This window comes from Salmo trutta, chromosome 3, assembly GCF_901001165.1.
Source record: "Salmo trutta chromosome 3, fSalTru1.1, whole genome shotgun sequence".
Lineage (NCBI taxonomy): Eukaryota > Metazoa > Chordata > Actinopteri > Salmoniformes > Salmonidae > Salmo > Salmo trutta.
In genome coordinates, this window is record NC_042959.1 from 58,087,371 (window position 1) to 58,106,712 (window position 19,342).

The 19,342-nt window shown below is 41.9% G+C and overlaps 1 protein-coding gene across 1 annotated transcript; it reads left to right on the forward strand.

Moving 5' to 3' along the window:
• The first annotated feature begins 6,776 nt into the window (after window positions 1-6,776).
• LOC115180854 (flotillin-1) lies at window positions 6,777-17,374 on the forward strand. Its single transcript, XM_029743002.1, has 12 exons — window positions 6,777-6,924; window positions 8,076-8,137; window positions 8,935-9,010; window positions 9,378-9,468; window positions 9,621-9,764; window positions 10,357-10,476; window positions 10,876-11,124; window positions 11,358-11,539; window positions 14,162-14,207; window positions 15,524-15,661; window positions 15,939-16,103; window positions 16,201-17,374. Exons 2-12 carry the CDS (start codon window positions 8,095-8,097, stop codon window positions 16,225-16,227), a joined length of 1,281 nt encoding a protein of 426 aa, XP_029598862.1. The 5' UTR covers window positions 6,777-6,924; window positions 8,076-8,094; the 3' UTR covers window positions 16,228-17,374.
• The last annotated feature ends 1,968 nt before the right edge of the window (window positions 17,375-19,342 follow it).

Here is a 19,342-nt window from a genome sequence, read left to right on the forward strand (position 1 = left end):
CTAGCCACTTTAAACAATGCCACTTCATATAATGTTTACATACCCTACATTACTCATCTCATATGTATATACTGTACTCTATAACATCTACTGCATCTTGCCATCTTGATGTAATGTATCACTAGCCACTTTAAACAATGCCACTTTTATATGTCTACATACCCTACATTACTCATCTCATATGTATATACTGTACTCTATGCCATCCACTGCATCTTGCCTATGCCGTTCTATACCATCACTCATTCATATATATATATATTATGTACATATTCTTATTCATTCCTTTACACTTGTGTGTATAAGGTAATTGTTGTGAAATTGTTAAGTTAGATTACTCGTTGGATATTACTACATTGTCGGAACTAGAAGCACAAGCATTTAGCTACACTCGCATTAACATCTACTAACCATGTGTATGTGACAAATAAAATGTGATTTGATTTGAGAATATTGGGCTGTTGAGAGAGAACTTTTCTACCTGTCTCAGCTAAAGTGGGGTGGAAAGTACTCAGTAGGGTCTCTACTAACCAAATGTGTAGTTTTGGATGGGATTGTGTCGTACATACCCAGCAACACATCTTTAAATAGTCTGGTACTATCCATGGTTCTGAAATCAGTGCACAAAAAACAAACAAAAACATATTTTTACAAGTTAAATGTAATGAATATTAACCAGGCTATTAAGACACAGTATAATCAATCACACATTCTGAACAGCAATGGAGAAATGTATTTACAAGTTGTAGGCCGATATGTGATTCTTATCTATTAAGGTTTGCAGTATACAGCAAAGGCATAGGACTATTACCTAGTTTAAAAAAAAAATGATAACAAAGACAAGATTATTTACAAGCTATATTGTCATGATTATGGATCAAGGTCAGCAAAGGGTCTTTTTGTTGAGTTTAAATGTACTACAAGAGACAAGAGGGCTACATGGCTAACAGTACACAGTATAATGAAGCTTTCAGAACAACAATGGAGAACATTCTTTACAAGTTATAGGCCTCTATGTTTTTCTTTTTCTATCAAGGTTAGCATTAGCAGTATACATTAAAGGCCTATTAACCACGTTTTCTAAACCAATAACAGAGACAAGATTGAAAGATAATACATAATACAGAGAGGTGTTTATTATCTATCAAGGTCCGAAGTCATTTTCTGTAGAGTTTAAAATGTATTACGTAGTCATTTTCTCTCTGATAACTCATATAAAACATACTCGCCCATGCCATTGTGACAAAGCGTATTCACATTGCCCTCTAATGAGACTACTTTAGAGAATCAGTAGTACACATAAACACCACAACTACTACCGTCTGACTGTTTTCTAAAATAGGGACACTGATGAGGAAATTCATAGTTTAGTGTCACATCTACCACAAATCCATGCATTGCCAGATACTGTAATGCCAGTGTCACGGATCCCCCCGGTACTGCTGCTCATTCCGTTCACCAGCTCCGTAGGTCTACCTCACCGTCCTTCTCGGTGTCACTGAACTGGATCATTACCACCAACCCCGGACTGTCATGTCTCATTACACACACCTGGTTCCCATTCCCCCTGATTAGTATGTGTATATATGTGCCCTCTGTTCCTGTTGTCCTTGTTGATTATTGTCCCATGTCTATTGATCTTGTGAGTATCAGTCCTCTGTAGTATCGGCTTTCATGCTGCGTGTTATTGTGCACTTGTTATTACGGTCTCCTCGTTTAGAGGTTTACACCTCGCTCTTTTGTTTGGATTACATCCCTGTGTTATGTGTGTGTTGGGGTTCATCGTTTTCATTATGTACCTTATTTTGGGTGGAGAAATAAACCCCCCCCTATTACGTTTTCCTGTGCCTGTCTCCTATCATTATACAGTGACAGCCAGGTATTTCTGAAGTGGAAGTGGTTTATCCTTTCATTTTGGCTTAAGGAATCCACCATTGTAATGCAATTACTGCTGTTACTATATGTTGCATATCTATGGCTATAACTGTCCAATGTGATTAAGTTCACAGGCACACCCATGCTCAAAAGCCACCAATTGTGCACCATTTCAGGCACATTTGGCATAATCTCTTTTGCTGTCACAAAACACTCTGTAATTCCTGACTTGCAAAAGATGCAAGGGACATTAACACATTGTTCCTTCAAATGTGACTTCAAAAGATCATTGTACATGTCAATTATTCTATCCTTGAACCACTTGTCATTGCTTAATAATCCGCTTTAGTAAGTGGAGGTGGAAGAATTTTGGTTACCTGTGGAATAGGAAGTTTAGACCTAGATGAGTCCTTTGTGCATTTGTCAGAACACAGATTATTTCAATCTTTCTGAAGAAAATGTACTACTTTTTCACTTTTCGAATACCAGATCGAACATTGCTTGCTCCAGGAGTTCTTGGTCCTTCTCTAAGGTAATACCATGTATTACGTTGAAGAGGAAGTGGAGTACAGAGTCACCAGTACTCTGTATTAAACCTGTTGCCCAGCACGAGACCCATTTAAGTTTTCCAGACTGAGTAATTCCAATAACATATTTTAAGTGTTTAAATATAGCCTACACAATAGCTTTTAACATGCCAGTATTTATGTACACTTTTAAAAGAAATGCTAGTATAAATAATACAATGTCAAATTATCCATACATTTTTTTCCAGAGGTGGCTGCAATGTCACACCCTGATCTGGTTCACCTGTCCTTGTGATTGTCTCCACCCCCTCCAGATGTCGCTTATCATCGCCGGTGTATATATCCCTGTCTTGTTTGTCAAGTCAACCAGCGGTTTCCCTTGCTCTTATTTTTCCCCAGTCTCTGTTTGTTTCTAATCCTGGTTTCGACCCTTGCCTGTGCTGACTCCGAACCCGCCTGCCTGACCACTCTGCCTGTTCTGACTACCTGCCTGCCTATCCCCTTGTACTGTTTTTGGACTCGGATCTGGTTTCTGACCCCTGCCTGACCTCGAGACTACCTATCGTCTGGTACTGTTTGGACTCTGACCTGGTTTATGAACTCTTGCCTGTCCCCAACCTGCCTTTGCCTCCCTTTGTTATAATAATCGGAGCTCTAACATCTGCCTCCTGTGTCTGCATTTGGGTTTTGCCTTGTGCCCTTAGAGGCAATGCAGTGAAAAACAGTTGTACTGCACTAGAGTGCAACGCAAATGGATATTCCCAAATTTAGTATTTTTTTGCAGGGGGACTCTTATTTGTATATTTTTTTAAATCTGTGATTGTGCTGCCCGCATAATATCCTACTGCTAGGGGAGTGGTAATCCTCTGGACTAGGTCCAGAGTGGCTGGAAACTGGGAGTGATTTTCAAATGATAGGGTGGGGATCAATTTAATTCCCATTCGTACCCCATTCACGAAGTGTATTGAAATTATACTTATAAACAAACTACATTCCTACTTATGAAAATGACATTTACCTCAGCTCTGTTTCATTTCAAAGTTTTTTTTTGGGGGGGGGCGGGGGTGTCCAACTGAAGGGGGTAATTTAAAAAAAATGCGCCCCCAACATTAACAAATATTTTCACATGACCCTCCCCTTGTACTGTAAAAGAAATTGCACCCCCCCCTCATAGAATTAACTCCTGTTTACTACCACAACTGTGGCTGTATTAATAAACGTGGATATCGACTTTGCCACTTCAGCATGCTTTTGTGGCACAGTCACCTTGTCCGAGAGATTTACATGTTGATCAAAACGTCATGTGTGGTGGCTAATTTCTGCATTACCAAATGAGGAGAGGTACAAACTTCACACACAAGTCAGTTATACTTAAAACTACATCTTTAATTAAGATTGACTTTCAATGATGTGCTATCTCTAATGAACCATTGAAAAGTGATTACACAAAAGTACAAAGATCTTTTATACCCAAGATCCACCCCTCTCAACGTACATGACGAACAACAGATCTTAGGAACTGTTCACAAAGGGACTTTATACTTTAGAAAGGAGTATCCCTTAGCCAGATAACATTCACTATAAATTATCGTTCAGTTTGGTCCCTAATGACGAGGTTCTAATCTTGTTCCTGGTACTTCATAGTACAAAAACACCATCTCATCCAATGGCATATATCAATTGTCAACTCTAGATACTCCCATCTCAAGTAAACCCCCTCTTGATCCCACTCATGGACAAGCTCACTGAGGGGAGTGACTTGCGCACAGACATTGTGGAGACAAGTAATTGGTTCCCCATTAATCATGCCATCCCTTCACATGGTTTAACAGATACATTCACATATGAAGACAATGTTTCTTTCTGTCCTCTTCAGGGACATGTAAAAGACAAGCCTGACCTCTCCCCTCTCTGGGCCCCAAGTGACTGAGCCCCAGCTAAGGGAAAAGTGCAACTGAAAGACACCAGAGTCCAACGGGATACTTTCTAATGACAAGTATCTCACATAAGATGTTTTATTAGCATAATATATTTATCTATGTTACCCAACTAATTCTGATTCATCTGCCACACATGCCAGGGTAAGCCCTTATTTTGTGCTTCTTAAATCCTTTATGGGAAAAGTGGAGTGTAAAAATTATTGGAACTGTTTTCCTGTTTGACTGCTAGATTTATCGGTATTAAAACGCCTCCACTGTGGGACTCTATAGCCTACATGATAAGATATTATGGTTGAAAGTGCGAGATTATTTTTATTTGTCAAACAGCAGCCATGCATCGATCATGTCACCAGAATAAGACACTTGATATTTATTGAAAGGAGCATCGAGATCATCACCGTGAACATTCACCACCCTGTGAATTTCACCAATGTATTTCATCTGTAGCCTAATAAACTGAATGCTTTCTGATGTCATTACATTTTTTTTATCTTACATGCACTTTACTCCCACAAAAAGGTTGGCTGGAAACCTGTACGCTGTTATTCAAATTACATTTTCACTGCAGCCTAGAGTATCATTTTGTACTCACTTAAACAATGATTCATTGCATTGTGGTGTTGTAGGCTAGTCTATGTAGGATAATTGTATTGTCCCTAAATAAGATTAATAGGGGAGCTTTTTGAGCTGCATGTCTCATGTCTTCACTGTTCAAATCAAATTGTATTTGTCACATGTGCCAAATACAACACAGTGAAATGCTTACTTACTAGCCCTTAACCAACAATGCAGAGTAAAACAAAGGTTTGCTAAATAGACTAAAGAAAAAATAGTTACACAAACTAATAACGAGGCTATATACAAGGGTACCAGTACCGAGTCAATGTGGAAGGGTACGGATTAGTCGAGGTAATATGTACATGTAGGTAGTGGTAAAGTGACAATGCATAGATAATCAATAGAGGGTAGCAGCAGCGTGTGTGAGGGAATGTGTGTGTGTGTGTCATCAATATGCAGGTGTGTGTTGGAGTGTCAGTGTAGTATGTGTGGTTAGAGTCCAGTGAATGTACATCGAGCCTGTGCAAGAGAGTCAGTGCAAAACAATAAGAATAAAACAAGGGGGTCAATGCAAATAGTTTTATGTACAATGATGCACCTTGCCTCTCTGCCTATCAGCTATTCATAGTTTTTCTTGTGGGTTCATATTGAAAATGTATCCAGCTTTGAATGCTTATATGTGTGGTATGATTGCTAGTTAGCTTATTGCAGACCTTGACAAGTGATCCACCTTCCACTACTATTACTATGAATGGTGGATAGAAGACAGGATCAGTAAATTGCTAGAGGCAGGTTGATTTGTTGCTAAATGACGTTGTGATGTCATTGCGTTATAACGTAAAATTGCGTCATTACGTTGAATACACAATAACGTTACTCAAATTGACTGGCCATCTCGGCAAAAAATATGATTTGACATTTGTTCAGGTACAGACTCCCACTCTGTTCTGTACTTCTGGCTGTACCATTTTCATTGAGACATGTTGATTGATGTAAGTTCTGTTCAAGATCAAATATTCGTGACCAACTATATTCATTGGGTTTGGCTCGTCGAACCCGCACTACTGCTGCTGCAGTCAGCCAACAATGATTTGCAATTTACTGAAATTGCTGCTGGCTGTGCACAAGCTGAGCGCTTGCTGGTGACGTCACACACAACGCACTTTTGCAGCCAGGCACGTGTGTTGTGACTGAATGTGTGACAGACAAAATCGTTTTTGTGTCATTTAGAGGGAAAATGCGTGCACTTTTCAAAAGTTGCTAAAAGTTCCAAATACATTTTTAAAAGTAGCTAAATGTGTTGCTAGTTGCTGTTTGAAAAAAAGTTCCAAAATCTAGCAACAAAATTGCTAAGTTGGCATCACTGGACAGGATAGACAGACTGGTAGACTATATTGACCTGTGGTAGTAAAAGTTAGCATCCCGAAAAGCGTAGTGTATAAGGGAAGTACCAAAACACCTTAATGTAGGGGATGTGCATGCAAGCATATGAGGAAATGTGGCTAGGATAGAAGAAATAATGCAAAAGAGCGAATGTAAACCAGGGAAAAAACGCACTACCCTCCCTGTGCCCAAGAATAAAAAAAACACTCCCCAAAGCAAAATGTTAGACCAGGGAAAAAATGCACCGCCCATGTGTAACTCTGTGTTGTTGTATGTGTCGAATTGCTATGCTTTATCTTGGCCAGGTCGCAGTTGTAAATGAGAACTTGTTGTCAACTTGCCTACCTGGTTAAATAAAGTTGAAATAAAATAAAAATTAATAAATAAGTTTACAACCCCGCCCGTCCTTAACGTTTCCCTAGGTAACGAATGTCTGCAGTTTGACCACCAGAGGACGTTATTTCCACTATACTCCTAGGGGGCGTGGTCAGCATTGCTCTCCATTAAGTCACGTTAAGTAACATTTTGTTGCATTTCCAGTATTTGAGCCAGTCGTCTAGTCACGTAAATCGGAGTATATTCAAACCCTCTTGAGTGTACACGACGATTTATGAAAACATATCTTTAGGGAGAATCGGTTGGTAAGTTACAGTAGGCAAGATAACAAATATTTGTTTCTTTTTTGTGGTTGTTATGGACCTAGCTAGCGTAACGTAAAAATTTGATTTTCACCCAGCAAGTTTAAACTAGCATTCTAGCTAATTTGGTTGAGGCGGGGGCATAGTAGCAAGTTAGCTAGCTACGTACTTGACTGTGGTTAGACTTTGCTGTGATCTGAGAGAAATATAATCTTTGCTGCGGTTCATGGGGAGTGATGTGAAGCCGTGAGACAGAATAGGGTGGGTCAGTATGGGTGACAGCACACGGCTATAGTAAATGCACTAGCTAACGTTAGCTAGCTGCTGTATTTAACATTCACGTTGTTGACGTAACTAGCTAGTTATAATAACCAGAGACAGTAGAGAAACTATCTCTGTGGTAACTATGTAGCTAGCTGTAACATATTGGCAGACGGTAACTATTATAATGTAACTTCCGGCATAAGCCATGGATTCACGAACGACACTTGGAGTTTCCACATGGCTAATTTAACCTCCCATCAATCTGCTCAGATCCCAGAAGAGATGGAACTCCTCTGTCCCATTCTGACAAATAGCGTTCTTTGTAAACTGTAGTCTGGGTGGGTGTAGAACAGATTGTCTGTCACTTTTTCCAAAGTGGATTGCACTGCTTTTTCTCAGCATAAGTACTAACCACAAAGTAACTGCCATCTAGTTACCACAACACATTCTCTGTTATTCCACTAGCTTGTACATTTCCTTATAAACAGGAAGTAAAGTATCAAAAGCAAATTGTGTTTGTGTGGGAAGTTGTGTTGGGTCTGCCAATTTGGTCTTTGCGGCTTGTGTGATTGACATGAACAATGTTTATTGAGGCTCCACGCTGCTGTACCAGATCGGATGAACAAGTGACTGTCAGACACACAACTTGAGGCACTAGGCCTACTTCATCACTTATATTTACATTTTAAACGTTATTTTAATTAGCTCTAAGATCTCAAGGCTGTGTTTACATTTATGATTACATGTGCAGCTGTGTTATTGACCTCCTAGGCCTAAGCTATTTGGAATTGGAACTAGCAGCAAAACACTAGTGCTAACCCAGGGACCCTTGAAAGATTAGGCCAACCAAGTGGAGACTGTCTAATGACGTTGACAATCTTCTCTAACAGCTTTTAGGTCCAAATCAAGATGTTCCACACATGTGGACCCAATGAAGCCATGGTGGTGTCTGGTAAGATGTTTAGTTTTATGTGTTAATATTTATTAACTTAATCTTACATGACACAATACAGAAACCCCTCCCCAAAAAAACAGGTTGGGCAATTTACCCAACCTTACCCCCAGCGCCCTACATGGCCCAGTATTGTTATGACTCTTCTTGAAACTGTAATAGGCCCATGTTGTTTACTGTATGTGATTGTTTACAGTAACAGTAAACGTAATGCAGGGCCATGTGACATGTGACTCACTTTGGCCTATCATGAAGTGTCATGTGTTACCATTTAGTAACTCTGGGCCACTTTCAGTTGTCAAACTTTGCTGATAGAAAAGTCATTAATAGAGCCAACATGATTCGTTGATCGACATGTCGGAGAGGCAAGTTTGTTCTATGTTACATATTTCTGTCTGAATGTTCCAAAACGTCGTGTCCTGCTGAATGCGCCCGGATGTCACAGTGTGTAGTAAACCAGGACAGGAAACTGTAATCAGGTTCAGCTCAAACCGTACAGTATTTTGTTTACATTTTACAATACCAGCTGTCGATAGGCTAGCTCCTCACTTACATTGTATTGTATGGAATGTTGTGCTGCAATGTAGTCCTATATGTAGGCAAATTAATGTCATAGACTCACTGTGTACATTACATCTTAATTGTGTGCAGTACTGTGTTGACAGAGTATAGCCTAATGTAATCTCATCTCTCTCATATTTTCAAATAACCCACTCTTTAATATATACTAAGGCTACATTCTTTACTTTTCTTTGTCAAAGACTGATTGCCCTCTCTCTCCTTCGCTTCTCCTCCAGGCTTTGGTCGTTCCCCTCCTCTAATGATCGCTGGAGGAAGAGTGTTTGTCCTCCCCTGTATTCAACAGATCCAGAGGTGGCTGTCTCTCCCTCCCCTTCTTCTTTCAGTTATCTATCCATCTGTTCATCTATCCAGGTCTCATTCAGGGATTCTATTAATGTGTAGAGAAAAAGGCCCCATAGTCTCTGTGTATTCTCTACTGTTACTGTAACGTTAGTGGTTAAATGAGTAAGCCCATATAAATGCCAGGCTACCATTTTAAGCTTATAATGCAACACAATCTGTCATTTGTAGCCTCCACCTGTAGTTGTGGTTACTCTCTCTGTCTGACTCACTTTCTCCTCCCTCTTGCTATTCCCCTTTTCTATTCTCATTGTACTTTACCTCTTTGAACCACATACCCCCTTCTCTCTCTCTCTGTTTGTCTCTCGGTGTCTGTTAGGATCACTCTGAACACCCTGACTCTGAATGTGAAGAGTGATAAGGTGTACACCCGTCATGGAGTGCCCATCTCTGTCACTGGCATCGCCCAGGTATGGACTTAGAAATCATCCCCTAGCCCCTACACACTTCGTGTACATGTGAAAGTAGCCATGTATTCTGATTGGATAGGTATAATTGACCTCACAGGTCAAATAGGGATTCCAAATGTGACCTTTAACCTATAACCCCTGACCTCTGACAGGTGAAGATCCAGGGTCAGAACAAGGAGATGCTGGCCACGGCCTGTCAGATGTTCATGGGGAAGTCTGAGGCTGAGGTCTCCAACATCGCCCTGGAAACACTGGAGGGGCACCAGAGGGCCATTATCGCTCATTTGACTGTTGAGGTAGGCTACACACCGCACCATGTCCTGATAAAGGGCATGTGTTGCCTCTGGTGCCCTTTTCTCTTCCTAAAGGAGTGACTTGGTCTTTTGAATTGACTTGCTGAATGTCTCACTGACTTCCAGCTACAAGCCATAGCTTGTTTTTCCTCATTGTTGACCTTTCTCATGACTTACCTAAAATGCTGGCAAACCTGCCTGGAAACTCAGCGCAATAATGGAATAGAGTTATTATTACGTATGTAATAACAAGTCTCCTTTCATTCCCAAGGTCTGTTGTTTTACTTCCTGTGTAGCTCTGGCTGATCTCCTCTGTATGCTACGGGTCCCCCCCCCCATGTAGATACAGAAATACTAGAAGGGACAAAGCCCCTCAGACTAGGCCAATTTGACAGGAACACTCATGGGTACACTCGTTATGGCTGGTCCACCCTTATCCCCCTCTTGTCCTGTGTGACTCAGTTAGTAGAGTATGGCGCGTGCAACGCCAGGGTTCATAGGTTCGATCCCCGTTGGGGCCACCAAAACGAAAATGTATAAAAGTGACTGCTAAATGGTATGTATATTATTTATTATTAATGTCCTTCCCCTGTAGGAGATCTACCAGGACCGTAAGAAGTTCTCTGAGCAGGTGTTCAAGGTGGCCTCCTCTGACCTGGTCAACATGGGCATCGGCGTGGTCAGCTACACGCTCAAAGACGTTCACGACGACCAGGTTTGTTCTCTCTGACAAATATACAGCGACGTTACAGTATGAAGGTCACACAAGGATTGTTGTTACAGAATACAGTCTGAAATTGAGATATTGGCACAGATTTGGTACAATGTTGATGTCTTTTAAAAGTCAGTGTTCGAGAATGCAAGACAAATTCCTGCACATAAATACTTGTTTACTGTTCTGTTTATGTTCGTAACCAGTTTATAGTAGCAATAAGTCCCAAGGTGGTGTGGGATATTGCCAATATTCCACGACTAAGGGCTGTTTTTAGACACGATGCGAAGGGGAGTCCCTGGATACAGCCCTTAGCTGTGGTATATTGGCCATATCAGCCAATCACATGCTGGACCCAAACTACCATGTTTCTAATAATAATAATAACACTGTCTCTGTCAGGACTACCTCAACTCCCTGGGTAAAGCTAGGACAGCTCAGGTGCAGAAGGATGCCAGGATCGGAGAGGCTCAGTACAAACGAGACGCGGTGATCCGTGAGGCCCAGGCCATGCAGGAGAAGGTGTCGGCCCAGTATCTGAATGAGATCGAGATGGCCAAAGCCCAGAGAGACTACGAGCTGAAGAAGGCCTCCTACGACTACGAGGTCAACACCAAGAAGGCAGAGTCTGAGATGGCCTATCAGCTGCAGGTATCCTGCCACCAAACTCTGGGCCGTGCAATGATCCTCTCATTCAGACGCGCAACACAGCCGAGGCAGTGTGTCGTGTTCTAATAATGGAAAATATTCACGTTTATTTACACAGGGCAGAATCCTAACTTGAGATACGAGCATGATACTCAAATTCCCCCCACTGCCATCACTTTTGATGCAAAGTGTCTGAGTGTTCTTTCTAAATCCGTTGTATTATTGGGGTTATGTAGGTGGCGAAGACGAAGCAGCGGATTGAGGAGGAGACGATGCAGGTGAAGGTGGTGGAGAGGTCTCAGCAGATCATGCTCCAGGAGCAGGAGATCACCCGCAAGGAGATGGAGCTGGAGGCCAAGGTGAAGAAGCCTGCTGAGGCAGAGAGATACCGTCTGGAGAGACTGGCTGAGGCTGAACGGTATGTTACAATACCAAGGGCATCATTTAGAAACATTTCGTAAGCACAAAATATGCCCCAAAACCTACATGCGCCAGTTTTTACACAAAAGTTGTCAGTTATAAAAAGGAAACTTGAGGGGAGAATGTATTTCTCCTCCTGCCGACTCTAGACCATGTGTACACAACGTTTCTAGTGGTTGAAGTATTGCATTGTTAAAAGGCAAAGGTAACCTTGTGCAAATGGAGAATATGCAGTTGAAGTCGGAAGTTTACATACACTTAGGTTGGAGTCATTAAAACTCATTTTTCAACCACAGATTTCTTGTTAACATACTATAGTTTTGGCATGTCGGTTATTAAGTAATTTTCCCAACAATTGTTTACAGACAGATTAATTCACTTATAATTCACAAAATCACAATTGCAGTGGGTCAGAAGTTTACATACACTAAGTTGACTGTGCCTTTAAACAGCTTGAAAAATTCCAGAAAATGATGTAATGGCTTTAGAAGCTTTTGATAGGCTAATTGACGTCATTTGAGTCAATTGGAGGTGTACCTGTGGATTTATTTAAAGGCCTACACTCAGTGCTTCTTTGCTTGACATCATGGGGAAATCAAAAGAAAACAGCCAAGACCTCAGAAAAAATCTCTAGCCCTCCACAAGTCTGGTTCATCCTTGGGAGCAATTTTGAAACTCCCGAAGGTACCAGGTTCATCTGTACAAACAATAATACGCAAGTATAAACACCATGGGACCCTGCAACCGTCATACTGCTCAGGAAGGAGACACGTTCTGTCTCCTAGAGATGAACGTACTTTGGTGTGAAAAGTGCAAATTGATCCCAGAACAACAGCAAAGGACCTTGTGAAGATGCTGGAGGAAACAGGTACAAAAGTATCTATATCCACAGTAAAATGAGTCCTATATCGACATAACCTGAAAGGCCGCTCCGCAAGTAAGAAGCCACTGCTCCAAAACCGCCATAAAAAAGCCAGACTACGGTTTGCAACTGCACATGGGGACGAAGATCGTACTTTTTGGAGAAATGTCCTCTGGTCTGATGAAACAAAAATATTACTTTTTGGCCATAATGACCATCGTTATGTTTGGAGGAAAAAGGGGGAGGCTTGCAAGCCGAAGAACACCATCCCAACCGTGAAGCACAGGGGTGGCAGCATCATGTTGTGGGTGTGCTTTGCTGCAGGAGGGACTGGTGCACTTCACAAAATAGATGGCATCATGAGGAGGAAAATTATGTGGATATATTGAAGCAACATCTCAAGACATCAGTCAGGAAGTTAAAGCTTGGTCGCAAATGAGTCTTCCAAATGGACATTGACCCCAAGCATACTTCCAAAGTTGTGGCAAAATGGCTTAAGGACAACAAAGTCAAGGTATTGGAGTGGCCATCACAAAGCCCTGATCTCAATCCTATAGAAAATTTGTGGGCAGAACTGAAAAGGCGTGTGTGTGAGCCAGGAGGCCTACAAACCTGACTCAGTTACACCAGCTCTGTCAGGAGGAATGGGCCAAAAATTCACCGAACTTATTGTGGGAAGCTTGTGGAAGGCTACCTGGAACGTTTGACCCAAGTTAAACAATTTAAAGGCAATGCTACCAAATACTAATTGAGTGTATGTAAACTTCTGACCCACTGGGAATGTGATGAAATAAAAGCTGAAATAAATCATTCTCTCTACTATTATTCTGACATTTCACATTCTTAAAATAAAGTGGTGATCCTAACTGACCTAGACAGGGAATTTTTACTAGGATTAAATGTCAGGAATTGTGAAAAACTGAGTTTAAATGTATTTGGCTAAGGTGTATATGAACTTCCGACTTCAACTGTATGATGATACTCTTATTCATAACTAAAAAACAAGTAGCTAAATATAATAGCAAGATGCATTCATTTGCTGTTATTTTTGCATTCTAAAATATTGATCATTGCAGAATAAATTCCTTATTTTCTGGTCATGAGGTCATATTCCTGAGGTAGCCATACAACAAATTACCATGAACATCTCTCATTTTTAATTGGACCTATTAGATAGGCTATTCTATATATATTTTTAAATGGTCTAGCTAGCCTATGCATCCAACAGGGATCACAGTTTATAACAGACAGTTGATTTGAGTCTGTGGTTGATGTTTTACATTGAAGTGTGTAGGCTACAGCTGTAAGTAGCCCTACTGTAGTTGTCATTTTTATCCAGGTACACCATGTTTCAGAATTCGCGGGCAGTGCAGAATATTTATGTTCGGGGGGGGAAAAAGTGACTGCAAAACATTATTGCGTTCAAACGATCTGTTAACAGGTCCACAACAATTTGCAATTGTTTCTTTCTTTCAGGAACGGTCAGATACACCCAGAACATTTGATCAAGTTCACCACTATTTCCTTTACATACTGCTTTAACCTAATTCCAATACTTCTAAAGTATACAGCAAGGCCTTATTGTCACCATAAATATGATGGGGGTATGTCAGAACTGTGGGTATGTTCTGTTCCATAGTCGTTACAGTAGTCCTGGACAGTGAGTCTTGTTAAACTGAGAAAGAGACTTTTCTAGTGCTCCAACATTTGCTCAGTTCAGCTCAACTCAAACGGTCTCTGTCCTTCTTTCTTTCACAGTGCACAGCTCATCATGGAGGCTGAGGCAGAGGCAGAGTCCATCAGAGTGAGTTCAGCAGCATCACTCCCCTCCACTTTCCTGTCACTCCTGTTATGTCTCTTCACCCCCAGTACAATAGCTGTCTGATATGCCTCCTGTCCTAGCTTCTCCCCTGACAGCCTGTCACCCTCCTGATAGACTTTCCACCCTCTCATTCATCCACTTGCTCTCTTTTTCTCCCTCCCCTTTCTCCATATTGAGGTTAGTGTTCTCTGTTCCACTTCCTGTCTCTATTCTAACTTCCCTGTCTCCTTTGTAGACATCGCTTACTTGCATTAATTTAACCTTACTTTAGGATAAGTTCTCTCTCTTTCTTCCTGTTTCATATATTATACACATCCTTATTAATCAGTCTTACTAACAGTCCATTTCACGTTTGGATATATTTTTCATAGAACAACCACCCACCTGTGTCTCGCGGTTCAGATGCATTGGTATATACTCAGTTTATTAGGTACTCCACCCCGTTCATGAAAATGGTTCGCTCCTACAGACAGGGAGTCACATGGCTGTGGCTTGCTATATAAAGCAGGTAGACAGTCATCTGAATGGGCAAAATGATTGACCTAAGCGACTTTGAGCACTGGTTCCAGTATCTCAGAAACGTCCGGCCTCCTGGGCTTTTCACGCATGGCAGTGTCTAGGGTTTACTGAGAATGGTCCGACAAACAAAAAGCATCCAGTCACTGGCTGTCCTGTGGGCAAAAACAGCTTGTTGATGAGAAGTCGAAGGAGAATGGCAATAATCGTGCTAAGAGGCGGGCCACAAACAGGCAAGTAACGGAACAGTACAACAGTGGTGTGCAGAACCACACCTCGGAAAGCACAACTCGTCGGTCCTTGTCACGGATTGGCTATTGCAGCAGACGACCACACCAGGTTCCACTCCTATCAGCTAAAAAACAAGAAGAGGCTCCAGTGGACACGGGACCACCAACACTGGACAACCGAGGAATGTAAAAACATTTCCTGGTCCGACGAATCCCGGTTCCTGTTGCGTCATGCTGATGGTAGAGTCAGGATTTGGCCTAAGCATCATGAGTCCACGGCCCCATCCTGCCTGGTGTCAACGGTACAGACTAGTGGGGGTGGGGTAATGGTGTGGGCAATGTTTTCTTGGCACAAGTTAAGTCCCTTGATACGAGTTATTGAGCAACGTTTCCATTCCCCGGAGAATTTAGGCTGTTCTGGACCCGCCCGGGTACTAGATGTACCTAATCAACTGGAAACTGAGTGTGTTCTTATTTATTCTTCCGTATATACACCCTTTGGTTATTTGAACTATAATGTGTTCTCTCTCCTTGTCTGTCCTGTCTGTGTAGATGAGGGGCGATGCTGAGGCGTTTGCTCTGGAGGCTAAGGGTCGTGCCGAGGCAGAGCAGATGGCTAAGAAGGCTGAGGCCTTTAAACAGTACGGGGAGGGAGCCATGGTGGACATGCTGCTGGAGAAACTACCACTGGTCAGTCACACTGAGAATAGGACTGGTTCTACTAGAGACTGGGAGGGTGCATGGATAGGGAGAAGGATTGATGGGAAAGCGATTCAGTAGATGGAGAGTGTAAGCAGATGGATGGAGAGATGATGGATGGATGCATAAATGGTCAGAGTCAGTGTATGTAAGGATAGATGGATGACAGATTGATCAGATGACAGACGGACATGTAGTGTACTGTTACTGCAGTCCTGTCTGCTGCTGTTCTCTTCTTGAACCTGCCATCACTCCTCCTGTCCTCTAGATAGCAGAGGAGATCAGCAGGCCCCTCTCCATGGCCCAGAAGGTTACCATGGTTTCCAGCGGCGGCGGTGAGGTGGGCGCGGCCAAGCTGACCGGAGAGGTTCTGGACATCATGACCAGACTACCAGCTGCTGTGGAGAAACTCACTGGAATCAACATCTCACAGGTCTGTGTGTGTGTGTGTGTGTGTGTGTGTGTACGTGTGTGTACGTGTATGTGAACATATTTGTCGACAAACACTGACACTCCCCTTCTTTCCACAGGTTGGCCTGTCCACCCGAATGGGCTGAGAATGGAGCCCAGTGACAGAGACAGTCTGCACTGTCAGACCAGGAACTCCAGACTGCCTCCTTGTGCCTATAATTACTATTACCTAGTGTAGTTGTCTGTCTGCATGCCTGTCTGCATGCCTGTGTTAGCACCGTAGTCTTTCTTAGGGCATGTCTCAGCACTCTTATTGGCACTGATCTGGAAACAGAGGATGGGTCAAAGTTGTAGGCCTACTGTGGGACTTTGTTTCTCCTGGTCATTCATATCTCTGTTAGATCAGCTTGGATGAAGGAAAGGAAAGCACTTTGGACTAGCATGACACAGCCTTAGTAGTTCTGGTAGTAACTAGCCTCTTTTCCCCGTCCGTTATTCAGTGTGTTTTAATCACTGCTTCAAGCCTGCTTTTCTGTCTCCCTCTATTACAGGTTTGGGTCCATATAAACTGTTCCACTGTCACATAGTTGTGTTTTAGTTGTAATTCATAGAATATTATTTCATTGGGATGTGGTTGAGAAATGTTTTCATTCTCAGTGCCTTTTGTTGTTCATAGGAAATAATCGTGTCTGTTTGAGGTCGTCCATTTCATTGTTGGGTTTGTCAGCTGATTGTTTTGTCGACATTTGCAGTTGTTCTGTAAGGTAGGGTCTGTCTTGTTCTGAGCATGGTTGGCTAGCTAGTTGCTATCAATTGCTTTGCAAATGAAGAAGAAATGCTCTTTACTGTCACTGTGGACATATCTTCATTTCTGTTTTAAAGTCTAATTAATCATATCAATACAAGCCATATTACAGTAGAAGCCAAGTTGCATACAGATAATGCTGATTTGTGTTTTTTTGCCATGACTCTGCCATTTGTGTGGGATGAAATCACAAACTATATGATGGGTTGGCACTAAACCTCTTCTCTCTGTTGGTACAATACTGGCATAGACACAATCGATGGAGTACTGACTCTGATGGTACCTAATCTCATTTTCCAAAGCAAACAAAGTAAGGAACTACAGATTCTCTGTTACTATAGTGTTGTTTATCCAACAGACAGATTGTCATATACACCATTATGGCTTAGTTCCAGTGTGTTTCTACACTTATTAGACAGGCCTTAGATCTGAGCTTCTACTGTGCTGAAACTGTATGAAGGCTGAGATTTTCTGTGAAGTGATTGGAAGGAAGGAAGGAAGTGGGTGGGAGGAGGGAGGGAGCAGACTGGGGTTTTCCTGCTGAAGACTAACCTCAGAAGTCTCTTTATCTAGGTCAGGTGTACTGTCAGTCACGTGGTGCCTGGTGGATGTGCTGTTTGAGGTGTAGTTATGTGTGTAGGAGGGGAATGGCGAAACTCGCCTGGGTGCCAGTCTGTTTCTGCTCTCTTGTCAACTCCTTATCGAATTGTCATGCCAAACGTGTTTCCCTTGACAATGTCAATGGAACAGGCAAAAGCACAAACAGACCTGGGACCAGGCTACAGACACTACTGTAGTGGACTTCCATGTATGGTCCAGTGGGGTATACAGGGACCTTCTGTAGACTGGAGTAGACAATATACATTTTAATCAGATGTGTTGATTAATCAGGAGCTATCCTTTTGTATCGTAATCTTATCATTAGACTGGTCGATTTTTCCAGATTTTCTATGTGGTGCTGATCACATCCCTGTTTGATCCTTTTTGTAGTATAGGGTTGTTATTAGGGACTGGTTCTATACCATAGAAATAGAATCCTTCTATGTTCTATATCACCGCTCAGGATTCTAGAAGCTACTTCTCTCTAGCTGATTGCATTTCCCAAAGCTTACATGCTCTCTGGCTGTCTATGCATTTTGTTACCGTCAAGTGCCTGACTAAGTTGAAAGTTTCCCATTTTTCTCTCAACCTAAAGGCTAAACTATCACTCCAGGTTAAACATTGTAACAACCTATAGAGGCATGCTATGTTCTAAAGATATTAATGAAAGCCAATTTTGCCAAACCAATACTACTGCTTTCACTTATGCACACACCTGTAGATTATGTCATAATGTCAATGATTTGTGACTTTTAACCTTTTTCTGTACTGTAGCTGCTCTTAGTTAAATATGATTTCTGTGATTGTATTTCCGTCTATGCTTCGTTGACTTGCCAAGATAATGCCTGGCCTTCCATGTACAGTGGCTTGCGAAAAGTATTCACCCCCCCTTGGCATTTTTCCTATTTTGTTGCCTTACAACCTGGAATTAATAGATTTTTGCGGGGTTTGTATCATTTGATTTACACAACATGCCTACCACTCTGAAGATGCAAAATATTTTTTATTGTGAAACAAACACAAAATAAGACACAGCAACTGAACTTGAGCATACATAAACTATTCACCCCCCCAAAGTCAATACTTTGTAGAGCCACCTTTTGCAGCAATTACAGCTGCAAGTCTCTTGGGGTATATCTCTATAAGCTTGGCACATCTAACCACTGGGATTTTTGCCCATTCTTTAAGGCAAAACTGCTCCAGCTCCTTCAAGTTGGATGGGTTCCGCTAGTGGACAGCAATCTTTAAGTCATACCACAGATTCTCAATTGGATTGAGGTCTGGGCTTTGACTAGGCGATTCCAAGACATTTAAATGTTTCCTCTTAAACCACTCAAGTGTTGCTTTAGCAATATGCTTAGGGTCATTGTCCCAGTCTCAAATCTCTGGAAGACTGAAACAGGTTTTCCTCAAGAATTTCCCTGTATTTAGCACCATCCATCATTCCTTCAATTCTGACCAGTTTCCCCAGTCCCTGCTGATGAAAAACATCCCCACAGCATGATGCTGCCACCACCATGCTTCACTGTGGGGATGATATTCTCGGGGTGATGAGAGGTGTTGGGTTTGCGCCAGACATAGCGTTTTCCTTGATGGCCAAAAAGCTCAATTTTAGTCTCATCTGACCAGAGTACCTTCTTCCATATGTTTGGGGAGTCTTCCACATGCCTTTTGGCGAACACCAGACGTGTTTGCTTATTTTTTTCTTTAAGCAATGTCTTTTTTCTGGCCACTCTTCCATAAAGTCCAGATCTGTGGAGTGTATATCTTAAAGTAGTCCTATCGACAGATACTCCAATCTCCGCTGTGGAGCTTTGCAGTTCCTTCAGGGTTATCTTTAGTCTCTTTGTTGCCTT

Bases quoted from the DNA above. Each gene is read 5' to 3' on its own strand.
- LOC115180854 (XM_029743002.1), top strand. From the start codon at position 8,095: ATGTTCCACACATGTGGACCCAATGAAGCCATGGTGGTGTCTG. The intron at 9,469-9,620 runs GTATGGACTTAG...GACCTCTGACAG, and splicing joins CTGTCACTGGCATCGCCCAG to GTGAAGATCCAGGGTCAGAA. The intron at 11,125-11,357 runs GTATCCTGCCAC...GGGGTTATGTAG, and splicing joins AGATGGCCTATCAGCTGCAG to GTGGCGAAGACGAAGCAGCG.